Raw genomic sequence first — 20,054 nt, 5'->3', positions numbered from 1 at the left:
TAGCCCCAGCAGCTCACAACTGCCTGCAGCTGTAGCTCAGGGAGGGGACCCAAAGCTGTTGGCAAAGTGTGACAAGAACAGGATTTTTGTGAAAGATTCATTGGCCGCCCCCATTGACCTTACTTCCATTTGTTATTCCTATTTTCATTCAATTATGCTAATCAATAAAGAAAATTTCCCATCATGTGTACATTTCTGTATTTTCAAATGGACAGCGATGAGAAAATTTATATTTATACATTTTCTAACCTGAGTCCTTTAAAATTCACAGAAATACACAAGCTCCAAGTTCTCCATTCTCACCTCCAGTTTATTATGCTTTATTCAAACATAATTACATCCAATGAAAAGAGAAAAGGATTTTTCTCTGCAACAAAATAACTACCTTTTCAAGATCTTTTACATATACAAATGCAGTAAATAAGAGACTCAACCCAAACATATTTTTGTCATAAACAGCTAAAAGTATTAAAAAATTAATAAATGCTACACTTTGTCATACCTGCATAATTTAACAGATTCTACTTTGCTGAATTTTTCAGACATGTCATGCAAACAGACACTCTCCCAGGAATGTTTTTTGTTTGTTTACTTTTTTGTTTTTAGTTTTTCATGAAACAAGGTATCCTGTAGCTGAGGCTGGCCTCAAACTTAGCTATGTAATGAAGGCTAGCCCTGAATTGATTCTCTTGCCTCAACCTCCCAAGTGCTGGGATTATAGACAGGCATGTGTACACTTCACCCAACTCCTAGGAATGTTTTGAAATCAACCTGTCCACATAACAGAAATAAATAGTATAAATAACAACCACTTTATAAAACACCCTCCCCACAAGCAAAAATTTCAAAGTGCTCACAAAAATTTTTACAACAATCTTACAAGGCACAAATCAAACTTAAAACACCTTCAATCAAAATGTCCCAAACATCCAGTATAGTAGATACTACTTCCTTGAAAAAAATCAGTTTTTTTACTATAGTTTACCCTCTCTACCCATCCCCAGCCCTCCCCTCCAAAATCACTCAGGAAACAAAATTAAGAGAAGCACTTCAGTCTCAAGTAAACAATTTCTCAGAGGGAAATGCTTTCACAACTATAATTGACCATTCTTAAGTCATGTGGGTAAGGAAATTAACCACTAAACTTGTCCATTATCTAATGGAACAAAGTGTTTACCTTAGAAAAGTTCTGTCTCCAAGAAAGTACTCAAATAACAGTATTCATAAAGACATACATGTCTCCTCTGTTCACATGAATATAAATTTGTAGAAATTTAGAAATAATTTAGATATTTAACTTTAAAGAATTTAAATAATCTAGAAATAATTCTACAAATTATGAAGATCAAAGTTATTTTATATAAAATTAAGAAAGGTTGAAGGACAAGTGACAAATTAGTGACTTGGGTTATGAAGTCAATTGTGAGACATAGATTCTTTAAAGTCTCTCCCAGAGTTCAAATTCTACATAGAGCATTATTCCCACAAAAGTATTACAAAAATTGTATTTAACACATATGATTTTCAAAACTCTTTTATAGTACAAAGTATATTACAAGTTAAAATACCAAACTGTGAGTGTCAACAGAACTTAATTACAGCAGAAACTCTACATAGAGCTGAGTTATGAAGAGAAATAGGACACCTTGAGTGCTTCCTATGGTCAGGGAAGGTGATCTGCCCTGCAGTGAATTTTGCTCTTCACTCTAAGGGCAAAAAAGTTTTGAATTTAGAGGTATTCATATAAACAAGACATTATAACTAATTGTAGTAGCTTTCTAAATTTAAACTATTCACCTGGTGACGGTTTGAAAAGAAAATGTATTTATAGGCAATTCAAAATATAAAAGAGGCAAGGCATAATCCCAGTGTTCAAGAAGTGAAGCAAATTTGAGCTAACCTGGGCTATACAAATCACGTCAAAAGTTAAAGAGAAATATAAAAAAAAACTTGTTAATAGACACATAAATGAAGCTTAAAGGCATTATGTTGTATAAAAAAAAAGTATCAAAAGGAAATATACTAGAAGATCCCAGTTTTATATCATCCCAGATTTGAACAAACTGTAGTGAACAACTCTTACTAGAATTTAGAGTTGGAAGAGTAGACAATAGAGGAGCAGCATAAGGGCCTTCCAGAAGGTGGTGAAACTATTCTGTGTCCCAGCTGCAGAAAATTATTCTATGTGTTAAATTCATTGAAAAATAACTCCTCAGAGAAAGGTCAATTTTAGTGCATGTTAACCAAAACAAAACAAAACAAAAAACCCTAAGTAAACAGTAGAACTTGTCTTTACTTAAACTGGAATATTTAAGAAAGGTAACTTGCAGCTGGGCATGGTGGTGCATGCCTTTAATCCTAGCACTTGGGAGGCAGAGGCAGGAGGATTTCTGTGAATTCAAGCCCAGCCTGGTCTACAAAGCAAGTTCCAGGACAGGTAGGGCCACACAGAGAAACCCTGTCTCGAAAAACCAAAAAGAAAAGAAACTTTCCAGTCTAAGCCAAGAAAATACTTGCATTGGCCACAGAGTTCTTAATCCAACTATATTATATGTAATCAGGAATAGGGTCTATTACATATTCTCTTGGATATTTTAATAATGCAATTCTAAGGACAATCTGCTGGTCCCATGTGAATCTGAATATAACTTGGTGTTCTAGCTACAATCCAAGTACACTGGTTAAACATTAAAAAGAAAACTGTTAGTCCTACATGTTGTCAAAATTAATAGTAATGGACAACACTATACTTTCAAGTCTAGTTTCTTGTCCTTCTAACTCATTAAAGTTACTATATAGTTAGTTAGATTCAACATTAAATCACTAATCTAAAAACTACAAGTCAGAATCTGCAATTACTGCTGAACAGAAGGCAATAGCTAATGTTTAAAACAACATAGACTTAATCCCATAAACTTAATTTCACTTCACTCACTTCAATTCACTCACTTCATTCACAACTTCAGAACTATTAGAAATTCAGAATGAATAGCACATAGGAAGAACAAAAATGAAAGCTAAAGATTGGCGGGGAGGCACACTACCAACACTGCATCTTTAAAAACAGACATGCCTAACAGAGTGATTCTATGCTTTCATCCCAAGTTCCTGATTTGATTACAGTAAATTCTGCCTTTTGAGATCAGGCCTAGATAGTTTTTCACCACTACTTCTGCCATGAACAGAGGTTAAGTGCTTTTTGAGAGCAGATTTGTGTTTGAAATCCATATCACAACAATGGCATTTATATGGCCGGTCCCCACTGTGTATGTTCAAGTGGTCCTGAAGTGTGCTTTTAGCAGTAAAGGTCTTCAAGCACACAGTACACTGAAAGGGTCGTATACCCATGTGTCCTCGAATATGCCGGTTGAGATTTTTCTTCTGTGTAAATGTTTTCCCACACTGCAAGCACAAGAACAGTTTATGCATCTTAAGGTGACGCAGATAGTTTTCTACATGAAGAAAGCCCCTTGGGCATCTGGGGCACTGGTGCCTCAATGAAAAATTCTCATCTAGATTCTGGATCTCATTTACTGTGCCATGACTTCCATCAGGATTCTCACAAAATAACCCTTGATTTTGATTTCCAGGAACTTCTGCCACTCTGCTCTCAACTGTAGAATTGATCAGTGAATGCTGTGTTTCTGGGAAATACATGCTTGCTTTGGATGAGGTGCAAGGCTGTGGAAACTGTCCATTCTCTACACCATCTGTACTGATCGATTCTACGTGGAGGATACAAATTTCATTCTCTTTAAAACCACTATCTACTGTAGAGAGCTCTGGTGACTTCATTCCCCTTCGCTCTGATGTCAACCTCTCTACAGCAGACTGTAATGTGTTGCTTTCCTCTTCTTTAACATGGAAATCTAGGTTTGCAGGACTATCTTCTGAAATTTCAATTATCTCACAGTCTTTATCAGAATTTTCGTCTTCATTCTTAACATCTGTATCCGAAGATTGACACAAGTCGGTGTGTTGGTTATTTTTCATAGAAAGATCAATTTCCAGATACTTGGACAAAGCTTCTGTGCATTTTTCTACAATGTGAACCATCTGGAGGTAACTGGCAGCAGTCAGGTATTTCAAAAGCTCTTTCCTTTTCACTTCAAGTGCTCCAGTATAGCAGGACAGCAACAACTTTCTGCCAACTTCTGCACTCTGCAGAATGGTGATCCTGACGTGTTTTGACTGTGTGAGTAGAAACTGATCTCTCATGAAAGTAGAGCAAGCAGCTAAAATCACCTTGTGCCCCTGGAACTCAGTATCATTAATATAAATCGATACATCACAAAATAAATTCTGCTGTCTCAAGAGATTCATTTTCTGTAAGACCACATCTCCTTGCTGTTCAAACTGGAAGTGTAGAACATCAGACTCAGCAGCCATGGTCACAATCTATGCAAAACAGAGCACAACCATTGATACAGGAAAGGCAATGATTTCCCACATTATTATGGTAAAGAGTCCCCTCCTTCCCAACATGTATTGGGAAAAATGAAGACCTAAACTCTACTTTGAGTGCTAGAAGTGAATCTGTCCCCAAATCACCACCTATATATAAATCCAGAAAGTCATAACGCATTTCTGTATCATCTCATGGTACATAATCTTTAAATACCAGTAATTGGTACAGTGAAACAAAAAAGTACACTTAACATTTTAAATTAGAAAATGTAATCTTTAAATTGCCTATTACCCACCACTATTAAAAATTCCTAGTCCTGCCTTGACCATTGTAATGACTTTCAACAGATCTCCTGACAAAGCACTCTTTAAATATTCTGAACTACCATCCTGAATTCCCACCGGAATTAACATTATTAAAAAAGGCGCAAAGCTACACAGAAAAACCCTGTCTCGAAAAACCAAAAAAAAAAAAAAAAAAAAAAAAAAAAAGGAGGAGAGTCGAGCGGGGGTGGCGCACACCTTTAATCCCAGCATTCGGGAGGCAGAGCCAGGCGGTTCTCTGTGAGTTCGAGGCCAGCCTGGTCTCCAAGCGAGTTTCAAGAAAGGCGCAAAGCTACACAGAGAAACCCTGGCTCGAAAAACCAAAAAAAAAGGAGAAAGAAGAAGGAAAAACAAACAAACAAAACACTTCTGCTTTAAGTCCATCGCTCCCCCCAACTTGCTGGACAGTCTTTCATTCTTATAAAGAATGCAAACTCCTTCAGGATTTCACTGTACCCCACCTTTTACAGATCGATCTGGGTTCGTTTTTCATATACTCATCACTGTACAGATAAAACCATGAGAACACCCCATCTGCCGATGTATTACATTCACGCTTCCTGCTCCATTTCCCAATTCGTGCTTTAGCTCGGTTGAACCCAAACCAGAGATTAAAGTGATTCCTCGTCTCCCAGTCTTTTGCTCCTGATTCTGTGTTCACCAGTGATCACAGCAGCCCACACACAGCAGGAGGGAGCTGAAAGGAATCCAAGACCGAGGGACGGCCAACTCCCTCGGCACCGCACACGGTTCCCACGCCCAGCCTTCAGGTTAAGGCCCGGCCGGGCAGGCGGGTACGGTGCGAGGCTGGGGCTGAGGCCCAGGCCGCGCCCGGATGCACTCCCGAGCAGCGTCGTCCTCTAGCCTCACCCCCCAGCGATGTCTCCTTCACTTTCACTTACCGACTCGCAAAACTGGCTTGGAGGCTTATGCGGCAACGGCGGCCCAGGCCGGAAGATGGACCTTATCGCGGGAGGAAACGCTTCCGGTGTCAACCAGCTTATTCTACCGGAAGACTGTCTGGACGCCCCGGAAGGACATCCTGAGCAGCTTTTTCTTCCTCATTTTGTCCGCTCCTGGAATGACAGAAAAACGTCAGAATACCGGCCTGCTGGGTCTTTTCTGACCGTTCCCGCTCTGCTGTAAAGATAGTTATAGCGAGTGAAGAGCGTTCAAGACCGGAACCGCAGACGAACTGAGGGGCAGGGCCGAAGGAAAGGAACTCGCGGTTCTGTATTGGGGATGGCCCCAACCCTTGCCTGGGTACAGCTTCACCAGTCTCGGCCCTCCCCCTCCTTATGGGGCTTTAAACAGCCTGCCTCTGACAGTGCTACTACTTTGCCCAGCGGATTTTCCCTTTCTTTGGGTGATGGGAATTGAACTCTGGGCCTTTCGAACGCAAAACACTGCTTTGTCACTTACCCTTCAAAAACGGTTTATACTGATTAATCTGACAAATGTGATTACAAATGATCTCTAAACTGCTCCTCAATAAGTTGGGAACCAGTTCGAAATTATTTATCTTCAAAACTGAACCTACATCGAAATATATGCCACTTCAAGGGAGAGAGATTAATCAGGGCAATATGTACCTATATTTGCACGCGAAGAATTTAGTATTCAGAAAGCTCCTATTTGCAGAGTGAAGTTTTTTTGTTCGCCTGTTGCCAGGAACAGAGCCCAGGCTGCTGGAATGCTAGGCAAACACTCTACCAGCGAGTCACACACACCAGCCCTGAAACTGGGATTCTGTATTCTCAGCAGCTTCAAAAAGAAATAACTGTCTCTACTAATAACTAATTTCTGGTTAAGCCATACTTTCTTCAAAAGGCAATCTCAAATTTTCCCCCTCGTGCTGAGGATCAAACCCAGGGTCTTTGCATACTGGGAAAACACTATTAATAAACTGCATTTTTCAGCCCCTCAACAATCCTTAAGATGTGTTTTAAAGAATAAAAACATTCCGTGAGCAGTGGTGGCGCATGCCTTTAATCCCAGCACTCAGGAGGCAGAGGCTGGGGCTGTTACACAGAAACTCTGTCTTGAAAAACAAAAACAACAACAACAAAAAAGAATTGAAACATTCTTGAATTTAAATGCAAGCAACTGAGAAAGGAGTGAAGAGAGTAAGAAAATAAGTCAAAGACACCAGTTTAATTGTCACACTTTTATTAAGGAAACTTCCCCATTTTAAGTAAAGAGGTAGTTCAAAGTATGTCTAACATACAACAGATTTAGAACAGCCATTCATGAGCTGAAATAAAATGTTCTAAGTTGTTTGTTCAGGACAGTATTTTAGAAATGGTGACACCAGCCACCTTTCACACACCTGATTTACCTCACAGCCACTTCAGTTTGGAGCTTGTTTTAATATTAAATAAATAAATAACAGTAATTTTTAAAAAACCAAACTACAGTAAAGAGAGTCCTCTTCCTTTTGAAGTTTTCCTGGGAATCCACACAACACAAATATTGAACCTGGCATGGTGGCACATGCCTCTTTAATCCCAGCACTTGGGAGGCTGAGGCAGCAAAGGGTGCATAGTGAGAACCTGCCTCAAATAAAAAAGACCCAAATGCTGAGTAACTAAGGTTTACACCTGACTCCATAGAACCACGACTAGTGTTAAAGACCTCTTCCACTATAAAATAACTTGACCTCTTTGCAATAAAATCTGACAAATGTGTAAGCAAAGAACCCAAGTCCCACCAAACTTAAATGTCTCACAGAAATAAGACCTCTCCAGCCAAGAAATGGAAGAGACCATAAATTAGGTAAGTGGTTTGCACTTGCAACAGTGAGAAGTAAAAATTTTAGTAAAAGAAAACCCTAAGAAAGCTGACATTAAGTCAGTGATTCTCAACATTCCTAATGCTGCGACTCTTCAATATAGTTCCTCATAATGTAAATATCTGTGTTTTCTGATGGTCTTGGGTGATCCCTGTGAAAGGGTCATTCAAGCTCCTGTGCCCCCAATGGAGAACTACTGCTTTAAATGATCAAAGAAAACAAGGCAGTCATTCTGAGTTATGAAACAAATTGGAGATCTTATCTCACTAAAATCACTTGACACTGTAAGTCCTATAACAACAGGGATCATATCAATCTTACCTCCCTATCTTCAGAATCTAACATAGTACCTGGAAATATCAGTTGCTTATTAATGTTTCTTGAGGCTGTGGGAGTAGCTCAGTCATAGAGAACATGCTCAACGTGCATGAGGCCTTGGGTTCAAACTCCCCAGCATTTAAAAAAAGAAGAAAAGGCTTCTGAATGACTGAAATAAATCAAGATATAGCCTCCAACAAGGGAGAAGAGTATTATTTGAACCCATGCTGTTTTTAGTCCTCAAGCTACTAACAGTAACCGGACAAGAATAATAACATGTGGAGCCCCGTGATTTTGAAATGTTCCTATTGAAAAAAAGTTTCTGAGAAAATATTCAAAACATTGGATGACATGGCAAAGTCCCATTGTTGCATAGAATTGGTGCTCTTTGGATGACTCACTAAAATTCAGAATGCTAGAAAGCATTATTAGACCATACAATGAGTGATGTTGGGCATAAACTACCTACAAGTCTTATTAGTTAACTGTATTCTTATTTAAATATTCAGTAGAAATTATGCCTCAAATCTGAGCCATGTGTAAATATATCAAATTATAACAAATTAAGACCTCCTGCCATCTATATATAAATTAAGTTTAGTTTTTGGATTATCTGTGCATGTACTCTCATAGCTCAAAAATAAAAACAAAAGTCTAGTGGGAATAAAGTTTCTCAGACAAAATCAGTTTTACATTTAGATCTATCTCACATTATTCTAACTTTTCCTTCCATTCATACCCAAACCAATCACTCCCTTAGAAACAATATAATATTCATCTAGCTAAAAAACAGCTAACAGGCTGGGGTTGTACCTTAGTGGTAGGTTCAGTGCTTGCCTAGCACATGTGAGACATTGGGTTTGACTTCCAGCACCAATACAGTAAAATAATTGTATTTATTTAGGTCTTAGTCCAGGCTGGTCTCTAACTTACAGAAACCCTCCTGCTTCAACTTCATAAATTCTGAGATTATAGGCACAAGCCACCAAAATAAAAAGTTTAAATAAGTAATTATCACAAGTCCTTCTGTGACATTTTGTTGGCAAATCCTAGGCTGTCTCCAAAAGCCAAAAGGGATATACATCAGTGAAATAAAACTGGAAACTTTCTGTTAATGTATTATTCACCATCTTTTAAAGCCAAGGTATAGCAGAAAAGATGTATGGGGACAGTCATTCATATTTAGTCAGGTGTATTTTGTCCAATGGTAGCCAGGCTTCCTGTTTGAATGTTCCTACTTAAATGACAGAGATAGTGTAAACAATCTTTCAAGAGTTTCTAAGTTCTCTAGCAATCCTACACCTTACTGTGACCCCTGGGTCAGAAATAAGCTCAAAATTATATCTGAAATGTACTTTAGAATAAAGAATTTTTTTCCCATTCTTCAAGATCAACTATGAAAGGTGGCAAAGTGGACAGTGTATCATTGTATCTCTAAGACTACCTAAATGCAAAAATTCTGGTTGTTCTTCTGTATCCCACTTAATTTTTTTTTCATCTGTTTTCAAGATGAAGGTACATGAGAAAAGGAAAACCAGGAGACACTGTAAACTGCACAAAAGTAATGGCCAAACTCACCTTTCTTATGTAATAAACTCTTGATATGAAGTTCAGATTCCAATATAGTCCATTCCTATAGAGACCATTCATTATTCTTTAGCTCACTTAAATATGCCCAAAGTACTTCTAATTATAAACAGGGTACATACATAAGCAGCTAGTCTCTTGTTGGAACATAAGGTTTAGGGAACCTTCCATGTGCCCACTGTTGTTTTATTATACTTCTATTATTTGCTGATTATCTTTCCCATGGTGGTCCCTATTTGTCTGCAGATGTTGCTGAAAGGATTGTATTCTGGGTTATAATAATTCAATGGGCTGTGTTAGTGTTTAAAGTACAAACCAATATACTTCTTGATAGCAGCTCCAAAAAAAGTACAAATGGTAGGAAGCAGACTCACCCATCAGTCTTAGATGAATCATAGTAGACAAACAGAGGCTCTATCACATATTTAGGTCAACAGCAGTATAACCTCATATCCCAGACTCATTTTCCCCCAAAGAAGAATATGAACTTCTCTAAGCACAGCATCTATTAGTGGGAAGTAGGTGATGTTATTTGTTAGTACCTTCAGAATGTGCTTGGTAAAAAGATTAAAATAGTGTCAGTCCAAGACATGTACTGACACTAGGTAGACAAATGGAATTATTCCTTAGGAAAGGAAAATAGACATCACAGGATAAATAACTCAAAAAAGAGCCTGGAGAGGGCTAAAGGAAAGCAAAGCCACTGCAAGTGGGAGCTGCCTCGTCTGTTCGTGCTCACCCACAACCATTGCGTGGAGGCTTTGGAAGCTATCCAAACCACTCCTAAAAAGACAGCCCTATTGCCACACTCTCAAGTCGATTCTAGCTGTGAGCACTAGGCCCCTCCTCAGTTTACACATGTACTCTCACTCCTTAAGCTGAGGACAGCTTGGGTCAGTTTACCTGCATCCAGGACCTGTGTTGCATCAGGTTGTGGTTGACAACCTTTAGAGTCTGTGACTGTTGTACATGCAAAAGAATCAAAATCCACTGTAAGGTCTTGCACATTCCTCTCATTGGCATTATCAAAGCTGTTTTTGCCATGCAGCTGTTTAAGGTGTTTCCTCAAAACTGGCTTATGTGCAAAAACCATGTCACAATAGTTACATTTATGGGGCTTATCTCCACTGTGAAGGTTAAGATGGTCCTGTAAAGAACACTTCTGAGAAAAGGTTTTCCCACAGATTTTACACTGGAAAGGTTTAATTCCGGCATGTACACGCATGTGTCGATGAAGATTGCCTTTCTGAGTGAAAGTCTTGCCGCAGAGTAGACACATAAAGAGTTTGTGCATTTTTAAATGGTTGGCGTAGTTCTCCAGGTGACGGAACACCCTGGTACACTTTGGGCATTGGTGATGCCACTGTAAGCCTTTGTCTACACCTCGAATATTAGGCCCAAAGACATCTTTTGAGGTCATGATGATGTCATCATTGTCTGTGTAAGAGAGGGCGTAATTGTGGAGATGGCTCTGGTCTAGTTCACTTACTCTGTTTTCCACAGTTGAGTTTATCAGGGAGTGCTGGGGTTCTGATGAATGTAAAGCAGTGGGTTCTGAAGAAATGTACTGGTTCTGATCTTTTTTACTTCTAACCTCTGATACATCCCCAATAGATTCTACCTTAACAATCTGAATATCACTGTCCTCCATATCCATACTGTCTTCAGATGGATGAATACAAGGTAAGTCCTGTTTTGGAGAGCCTCTGGCATCTCCCTGCTGTTCTTTCGACTGGGGAGAAGCACTCTGTGGTTCACATCCCTCTTTACTATCCATTGGTTGTTTTGGCTTTATAAACTTCCACAGCGCCTGTGTGCACCGTTCTACAATGTGGCTCATCTGAAGAAAACTCGCAGCAGTCAAGTAATTTACCAGCTCCATCTCAGGGAATTCCAGCACACCACTATAACAGGATAAGAGCAATTGTCTCCCCACTTCAGAACTCTGTAATATGGAGATTTTCACCTCTCGGGAATCATTCAGTAAAAACTGGTCTCTTAAGAAGGGGGAACCTGCAGCAAAAACAATTTTATGCCCCTGCACCTCAACATCATCTATGAGAACCGTAACATCACAAAATTTATTCTCTTCTCTTAATTTGTTCATTTTTTGTAACATTGAATCTCCATAATTTTCAAACTTGAAGTGAAGGAAATCTGATCTTTCAGACATTTTGGCAGACCTAAAGAACAGAAATGTAAAAAAGGTGGAATTTAAGAAAATTTAAACAATTTATAAAACTGGATTTACCTTTCAAAACCAAATGTGTTGTCATGTCTGTTTGTATGTATCCAAAAAGCCACCTTCCAAAGGCCATTAAAAATTATTTTTTATCAATATTAGGTGCCAACTGTACCCAAAGAGAAGACATATAGAAATGCAAATAACTGGGTTTCACTCAACTTTTTAAGACACTTAACAATGTTCGAGTTAGCCCAAGAAGTTTACTTTTCACTTCTCAAATGAGAATTCTATTTTGTCCACAGAAACATCCCAGCCCAAGTACCAATGCAGACATTATTTTCTTTTGCATGAATGATGTACCTGCTTTTTCCCAAAACAAAATGCTCTTTTCTTTTGTTTCCTGTTTTTATTATTGTTGTGCCTGTATGCATATCTGTGTGCCACATGTGGGCCTGATCCCCACATAGGCCAGAAGAGAGCGTCAGATTCCCTAGAACTGGAGTTATAGATGGTTGTGAGCTGCCATGTGGATACTGGAAATCGAACTGGAGTCCTCTGGAAAAACAGCAAGTGCTCATAGCCACTAAGCTGTCTCCCCAACCCCTTTCTTTCTATTTTAGAGACTACAGGGGCACTGTTTGCTGGGAACCGCCCCCCTCCTTTTTTTTTTTTTGTTTAAACTGATATGAATTTATTCATATAACTATTTCTGTGATAAAAGTCACAGACTTAAAGAGATGGTGTTTGGTCATTGATAAAGGCACAATTCTTTATCCTGTGCACTATGGATAAATCTAAACTCTTTTGTAAGGAACATTTATTTATATGGAGAACAAAACACTATCAGACGAACCAATCAGTGGGAATATGAGCGGGAGTAAGTACAGATTCAATACTTTCTAGATTGTGCTTTCCTTCTTACCCCTATGTGCACATCATTTCTCATGTGGACTACTAGAATTGTTTCCTAAATGTGTTCCTTGGATTCCAACTCCTCTGAAACTCAACACATACAGCACATTTCAAAATCGTTAGGTTGTATCTAACCCATCTAAATCTCTTCAGTAACTCCCCAATGTCTTTTGGATAAAGGTTAGCCTCTTGGTTATAAGTCAATTAACTAAAAAATGGTCTAACACTGTCAACCACAGAGAAGGTTTCTTTGCCAAAACTCTCTGCATAGAGTTAAGAATATGTATAGCTCAGGAGTAAATAATCTGCCTAGCCATTGTGTGAGGCTGGGTTCAATCCACAACACTGTTAAAAATAAGCAAATGAAACTAATTCTGCATATTGTTCTGTTTATATGATAAATTTTTTTCTGAGAAATCCCTCCTGTTCTGATTGCATTCTTTCCAGGTTTTCTTATAACTTGGCTTCTCATGTGTCTTTCTAAAAGGGAAGGATGAATTAGCCACACCAACATTATAATTCCAGTCTATTAATCACTAAAAATAACTGGCATTCTCTTTTAAGAAACCAGTCTTCTTATCAGGTCAATAGGTAAGTCAGTTCTGTCTTGGAGAAACAGTTCTATAATCTCAGTGTATTAGGAAATCCAGCTTGAATTTTGTGTACTCAACAGTTCCTTGCTTTATGGGCAAGTGAGACAGCCAGCTTTTCCTGGATACATCAAGATTTGTATGTATGTATGTATGTATGTATGTATGTATGTATGTATGTATGTATTTATTTATATTTATTTATTTATTTATTTATTTATTTGAGACAAGGTCTCTCTATGTAGTCTCAGCTGTCCTGGAACTCTTTTTGTAGACCAGGCTGGCCTAGAACTCACAGATAATCCGCCTGCCTCTGCCTCTGTTGGGCTTAAAGGCGTGCGCCCTATACCAGGAATCACATCTAAATTCTGAAGCCCAAAATTCATAATCTTAATTTTTCAGGAAGTGTCAGCTCCTGATGACTGGGTACACAATGTATCTACTTGCTCTAAGCTTATCATACAAGTTGCACTAATCTGGAACACTGCATTTTAACCAGGCTAGTCTCCATTTCCTGAGAGGCACTTGTCCAACCACTCAGAGCAAAAGAGTTGTCACTAGGGCCCTCAGCACAATACTTCTACATAACACTCAAAATGCTTCCTCAAATAATTAAACTGAAAATTCCCTGGCATTAGGTAGCAATATATGCATCTTATTTCATGGAGCTGAAGCTGGAAACCGTCTGCTTTTACTTCAAATTCTTACTGTAGCCACCCTGCTTCTCCCACTGGTGACCAAACTCTCCTCTGTTCAAACTCATGCACACTACTATCACCCAACACCATACCAAACACACAGGAAGGGCTCAGTATGTAGCAGTTAAACCTACAGGATTAGTCTCACAATAAAAAGAACTTTGTTAAGTAGACCAGATTAATATCTATGGAGGCCACATATTACATAAGTGAGGCCACAAGGGCCTAGAAAGGAATGAAAATGGTAATTTAAAAAAAAAAACAAGCAAAAAGATAGTAAAAGGCATTTCAGAGAACTTGATAACTGATGAGAATTGAAAAAGAAGGAAAAACAAAAACAAACAAACAAAAACAAAAAAACAACCAGGGCCTGACAGCACACACAGTACTCAGAAGCTGAGGTAGCTAGATTTCAAGAGCTAGGCTAGCCTGAGCTACATGGTAAGATCCAATCTCAAAAAAATTCTCAATCTCAGAGTTTAGCTGCATATCACAGAAAGAGGTAACATTTAGAAGGGTATGGCAAACGTATGTTAATAATCACAAACTGTGTATAAGGTTTTCTCCTGTACAGCATTCTGAATGTGGGGATAATAAATGACCATAATAAAGATTTGGAATTGCACTGGCTGGGACAAGAGGAATGCAGAGAAGCAAATGTGTTAGAGAAATCCATGAGTTCCAAACAAGGAAAATCTAGAAAACACAGGAAATTTTTTCAGTATTTAGAAGCAGCCAAACTATATTATCACTGGTCAGTTTCAGTGGCAGTAGCTTAAAAATATTCACTCTGTAACTCGAACAGTGATGTCCCAATTTAACCAGAAGTTATAAAAATGATCATAGTTTCAAGGGGCCAAACAAAAGTGGCATTCTCTTTTTAGAGTTGAGCTGGTCTTAAATTCACTAAAGCTCAGCAGTATTTTCCTAGTCATAGTAAAAAACGAACATTAATTGTTTCCAGCTAGAGTCTGGCAGTATTCAGAATGTTTTAAGTCAAATGTCTTTGGGGAAACTTGTTTCGTGTTCCCCTACAGAAGAGCCAGAGTTCAGTTTCATTTACATCCAACTCATGAGTTCTCAAAACTTATCAACAGGGCCGGTCAGTGGTGGTGCAAGCCTTTAATCTCAGCACTCTGGAGGCAGAGCCAGGTGGATCTCTGTGAGTTTGAAGCAGCCTGGTCTACAGAGCGAGATTCAGGACAAGCACCAAAGCTACACAGAGAAACCCTGTCTCAAAAAAACAGGAAAATAAAAAACACATAAAACAAACAAACAATCAAACAAACAAAACCTTATCAACAGGAACAGCCAATCATGTGTCTCAAAAAAATCCCTGCTTTGATCTTCCTGCTGCAGTCCAAGAAAGTTAGGGAAGTCTATTGTTTACTTCAGGAAGTTTTTCTTAATATCTGTCAGCCCAATTATCCCTTTAATAATCTATTCCCAGGTCATACACTTTTGACATTAGTTATTTCCTGACATTAGTCTCCTTTGCTAATAGGTCATTAGTTATTTCAGGACAAGGATCAATTGTTTATTACACTTTACATAGCTCATTGAACAAAACACAGCATTATAGTGACTTCTCGACATTTACTGTGAAATTATTATTGACCTGTAATAGAGATGATTTCTTTAAAAAAAAAAAAAAAGATTTATTTATTATGTATACAGTGTTCTGCTTGCCTGCCAGAAGAGGGTGTCAGATCTCATTACAGATGGTTGTGAGCTACCATGTGGTTGCTGGGAATTGAACTCAGGACCTCTGCAAGAACAGCCAGTGCTCTTAACCACTAAGTCATCTCTCCAGCCCCTAGAGATGATTTTCAATGCCATGGTATCCTCTTTTGAAAACCTGGAGAACTATTTAAATCATGTAGAACCAAATTTGCAATACCTTTTTTTAATAGAAAAAAAATCTTTTAAATAATTGCTCAGTAGCAGAATGTGTACTTAGTATATATGGAATCCTAGGTTTAATTTCAGCACCAAATGTATATGCAAATAGGTAATATAAATGTATGTGCACACACAACCAAACAAGTAATATAAAATTGTAATAATTAGCAGAAGTGGGGGTTGGGGGGTGGCGCACACCTTTAATCCCAGCCCTTAGGAGGCAGAGGCAGATGGAGCTTTGTGAGTTGGAGGCCAGCCTGGACTACAAAGTGAGTTCCAGGACAGACAAGGCTATGCAAAGAAATCCTGTCTCTGGGGATTGATGATCGCCTAACAGGATTAATGGATTAATTCCTTTTACAAAATGATACCTAATGTCTTCTAAATTCAAGCCACATTCCAAATATGCTTTACCTAAATTAATTCATTTAGTCCTGAAAGTCTCTACTGGTATGTTATTATTATCCCCAATTTGACTATAAGAAAATGAAGCTGAGAGAACATAAATAATATGCTGAAATTAATAGAAACAGAATTGCTAATTGTTACAGCTGAAACTTGTGCTCAAGCTATGAATCAATACATGAAACAAATGGGCAAGGCACAGCTTAGCTTAAGGATTTATCTGACCTGTGTAATGGTTCAGATTTTCCTTCTCATTTTGGGAATTACTATGGAGCACTACATTATGATCTGTAGATTTTTGTATTTTTCTTATACTTTAATAAAAGATTTACATCTAAAAGCAAAAAGTACAAATTAAAACCAAATTTAAGTACAGAAGACTATAATGACAAGCCATTTATGTACTGATTAACACTACTAACACATACATATTCCTGACCGTATCTTACGCCTTTATCCTCCTCCTACTGATTTCAGGGGTTTTTTGTTGTTTGTTTTCTTTTTGGACTTATTTTATTTTTGTTAATATGTATGTGGGTGTGTCTATATGTGTATGTGAATGTACATGCAGGTACCAGTGGAGGCCAAAAGACAATATTGGATCCCCTAGAGCTAGAGTTATAGGTAGTTGTAAACCATAGGATGTAGGTGCTGGGGAAACTCTGGCATTCAGCATAAGGAGCAAGTGTTCTTATCCCCTAGCCATCTCCTCAGCCTTGGACTTAGTTTCATTATTTTTTAACCATCATTTTGCTAGTCTGTTTCTGAAGTATCACTAAATTGTGCAAAGGTAAATGCATTCTTAAAAGCTCTGTTTTGGTTTGTTGCTGTGCTTTGTCAAGATTTAATTCTACAGAAAAGCCTGTCTGTTTTCTCAGTTGTATTCCTTCCCTGTGGTAAGAATTCCTGTTCCTATCCTGTTACTAAACTTAACCAAGTTTAATCTCAACTTAATTATATTTGAAAATACCTGCTCTAAGTATTTAACATTTAAAAATAATGATGCTTATGCTCTTACACTATTCACAATTCAGCAATCTGAAAATAAAATATATAGGGAATGACTTAGTGAACAGCCTTTTACAATGCCACCATTTTAACAGATCAAGACAGAAATGATGAGATTGTGACTACAGGGATAAAACATTTAAAAATAATCTAAACAAACAACCCCCAAACCAATGATCTTGTTCATCAAGGTAGAGAAGAAGAGAAAAAGTATCAAAAGAACTCTAAATATTTTGTCTCAAGTGATTGGTTATCTTTGAGTGTCATCCAGTAATCTAGAGATTACTAAAGGGATGATCCTAAGGCTGGTCATTAAAATATGCAGAGAGCCTCTGTGGCACCAGGGTAAAAAGCTAGAGAAGAATCCTCAGTGTAAATCCTAAGTAAGTTGTAAATGAAACACTACACTGGAGTATAAGAAATCTACTTAAGTGAGCATATCGTGGAAGAGGACCCTAGAACAAAAGACAGAAAACGCACATACACACTATAGCATAAGCTCATCGCTTACCTCTTTCAACCTTGCTATCCTGTAGGTCTCTCTTAATCAATAAGCCTATCTTTGCTTCCAACGTTCCCACTCCTTGACTCCTATGTAGTCACCACACAGCACAGTAAGTAAAGCATGGACTCTGGAATCCAATATCTAAGGTTAAAACTCTGCTCAGTCATTTATCAGCTATGTAGCTGTGGGTGAATTACTTTATCCAGTCTGTTTTAGCTTTCTTATCAACCAATAATAAATTACTCAATGAGATTGCTAAGGGGAATTAAATAAGCTCATCAGTAAAGATTTAATTATTTTCTATCATGAATGTTCTGCCTGCATGTATGTGCACAACTTATATGGTGTCTGTGGAGGTCAGAAGAAGGCATCGGATTCCCTGGAACTGGACTTATGGATGGTTGTGAGGCATGTCAGTCCTGAGAATTGAACCACTGAGCCATCTCTCTAGCCTATTAGTTCATTTTCAAAAGAGCTTAGAATGGTGTCTGTTATTTGCTCTTTAAACATGTGCTGAGTAAATAAACAAATAAGGTCCACCAATTTTCTTTGTGAAATCCTTCACATTTTCCCATTTAACTTAAAACCAATTGAGGCCTCTGATAATTTATATTGGATTACCTCATCTACTAAAATTGCTTTTTACCAGGTCACTGTTGGCCTGTTAATAAAAACGATGCTTTCTTTTTTCTTTCCCATTCCCTAGTAGCTGAGCATGCTCCAGTAGACTCTCTTCAAAATTCTCTCTTGATATCCAGGTCACCATAGTTGGGTCCACTCTGTATTCTTGGGCTTTCTTTTCTGTGGGCTCTAATTTGCTTTCTGCTTTATTATTGTAACCATCATCCTTCAAATCACCCTTTTTCAGTGCTCCCTCCTTGATGTTAACTCTTCTCATGGTGTCTGCCCACATGCCAAAATTCAAACGTTTTACTTGTAGCCACAATGTTTAGGCTATCTCCACATTCACGTTCCCAACTCTTAAGCTGGACAGCTCTATGTGGCTATCCCTTTAGACATGAATTCAACATAAACAAAGACTGAATTTGTATTTCCGCTAGCCTTATGGTTTTATTTCTGATTATGGCACCACTATTCTTCAAATATCAGGTGCTTAAGACTTAGGCTTTTTTTCTCCTTCAATGTATAATCTTCCGGACATTAGCACTTTTCTTTCTTGTAACAATACCATAACTCTATTTTAGATTTTTTTGCATCTCACCTAGATGACCTCAATATTTTTTGAAAATAATCTCCAATATTAGTGTCTAGATTTTAGCTAAGAGAGCCCATATTCAGCTAGCTTCTACTCTACTGGCTTCCCTGAAAACAAAATGACTTTCTGCAGTACAAATTTGACCATATCAGTTTCTTGCTCAGAGAGTTTCAAAAAGATAACTCATCTCCTTTAGGATTAATTAAACCTTCCACTATCTGGACTTCACTTTACTTATCGGCTTCAAATTCCATCTTATGCACACAACCTCCCCCACCCCTATTCCTTCTTCTTCAGACACACACAGTCTGTTACTTCTCAACTTTTCCTTTTGCCGGAAAGTTATTTCCACGAAGTAGAATTTAGAGGCCACTCTCTTTCTACAGGCTTCCCAGCAACTGTCCCTAGAGCAGATGATATAAGTAACAGATTGCATATCCTGACCCCGATTTGAGCATCAATTTGTTAACATATCGTTTCCAAATTTGACCATGAACACTAGATATGTGATGAACCTCCAGTGCTTGGCATAGCGCCAGTAATACAAAAGGTGCTGTAGCCAGCGGCTGAGCAGGGGTAAAACCCTTCAAAACCTGGCACTTACAGTAGTCTCGCGGTCGCCACTTAAAGCCTTGCCTTGGCTAGCTTCCGCGGTTCAGTTTTCTGCTGGCCTCAACTCCAGCACTTTTTACAAAATGCCAGAGTCTGGCGTTCTGGCCAGCCACAGGGCCCTAGGTAGAGGGTCCCAGGAGGCGATCCCTGGGTCATCCTGAGACTCCCCACTGCAGATTCGGTAAGGGGAAGAGGGTGGGATGCAGCGAGGGTCCAAATGCTTAAGTCCCCCGTGGCCTAGACCAGCAGCATCTCGGCTCCCATCCCAGAGTAGGTCGCGGGCGATCCAGATCCCCACGGGGGCTCCATTTCCAGAGACCCCGCACCCCAGCCCGGCTTTCAGGTCGCCTCCGAACTTACAGACCCGGGGGGAAGGCCGCCATCTGGATCTGGCACCGCCAGGAGCTCCGGCCCCTCGGGGCTCCGGGAAGGGGGAGGGGCAGGCAATCTGAGCCAAAGGGGGCCCCAACGGAACCGGAAGGGCAGCCCTGGCCGGACAAAGACAACTTCCAGGTCCCATGGTCATCTCCGCCAATCGGAATGCTCGGAGGACGACGGGCCCCCGAGAGGGACTTTCCTCGTTGTAGGCCGGGC

At 39.0% G+C, this 20,054-nt stretch overlaps 2 protein-coding genes across 5 annotated transcripts; both read right to left on the bottom strand.

Annotated features, from left to right (window-relative positions):
- Positions 1-289: 289 nt before the first annotated feature.
- On the bottom strand, positions 290-19,935 carry Zbtb6 (zinc finger and BTB domain containing 6). Of its 2 annotated transcripts, XM_052726629.1 has the most exons (3): positions 19,821-19,935; positions 5,634-5,807; positions 290-4,398 (listed from the first exon to the last, which is right to left on the bottom strand). In XM_052726629.1, the coding sequence occupies exon 3, from the start codon at positions 4,387-4,389 to the stop codon at positions 3,118-3,120; it is 1,272 nt and encodes a 423-aa protein (XP_052582589.1). In that variant the 5' UTR covers positions 4,390-4,398; positions 5,634-5,807; positions 19,821-19,935; the 3' UTR covers positions 290-3,117. The 2 variants fall into 2 exon arrangements, with proteins under 2 accessions (XP_052582589.1, XP_052582590.1); XM_052726630.1 differs by lacking the exons at positions 5,634-5,807; positions 19,821-19,935 and adding an exon at positions 5,193-5,603.
- Zbtb26 (zinc finger and BTB domain containing 26) lies at positions 6,700-19,957 on the bottom strand. Of its 3 annotated transcripts, none has more exons than XM_052726626.1 (2): positions 19,821-19,957; positions 6,700-11,610 (listed from the first exon to the last, which is right to left on the bottom strand). In XM_052726626.1, exons 1-2 carry the CDS (start codon positions 19,841-19,843, stop codon positions 10,275-10,277), a joined length of 1,359 nt encoding a protein of 452 aa, XP_052582586.1. In that variant the 5' UTR covers positions 19,844-19,957; the 3' UTR covers positions 6,700-10,274. The 3 variants fall into 3 exon arrangements, with proteins under 3 accessions (XP_052582586.1, XP_052582588.1, XP_052582587.1); XM_052726628.1 differs by having other exon boundaries at positions 19,825-19,922; XM_052726627.1 differs by lacking the exon at positions 19,821-19,957 and adding an exon at positions 19,453-19,640.
- Between the last annotated feature and the right edge of the window lie 97 nt (positions 19,958-20,054).

Source organism: Peromyscus californicus, unplaced genomic scaffold, assembly GCF_007827085.1.
Source record: "Peromyscus californicus insignis strain IS unplaced genomic scaffold, ASM782708v3 Scaffold_7__1_contigs__length_154581171, whole genome shotgun sequence".
NCBI classification, from domain to species: Eukaryota; Metazoa; Chordata; class Mammalia; order Rodentia; family Cricetidae; genus Peromyscus; species Peromyscus californicus.
The sequence above is the reverse complement of the archived record's forward strand: the minus strand, read 5'-3'. Positions and strand labels throughout refer to the sequence as shown.

Excerpts from the sequence above, each read along its gene's own strand:
- Zbtb6 (XM_052726629.1), bottom strand. The coding sequence starts at position 4,389 with ATGGCTGCTGAGTCTGATGTTCTACACTTCCAGTTTGAACAGCAAGGA.
- Zbtb26 (XM_052726626.1), bottom strand. The coding sequence starts at position 19,843 with ATGGCGGCCTTCCCCCCGGGTCT. Across the intron at positions 11,611-19,820 it reads GCGGCCTTCCCCCCGGGTCT|GTCTGCCAAAATGTCTGAAA; the intron begins GTAAGTTCGGAG and ends TCTGTTCTTTAG.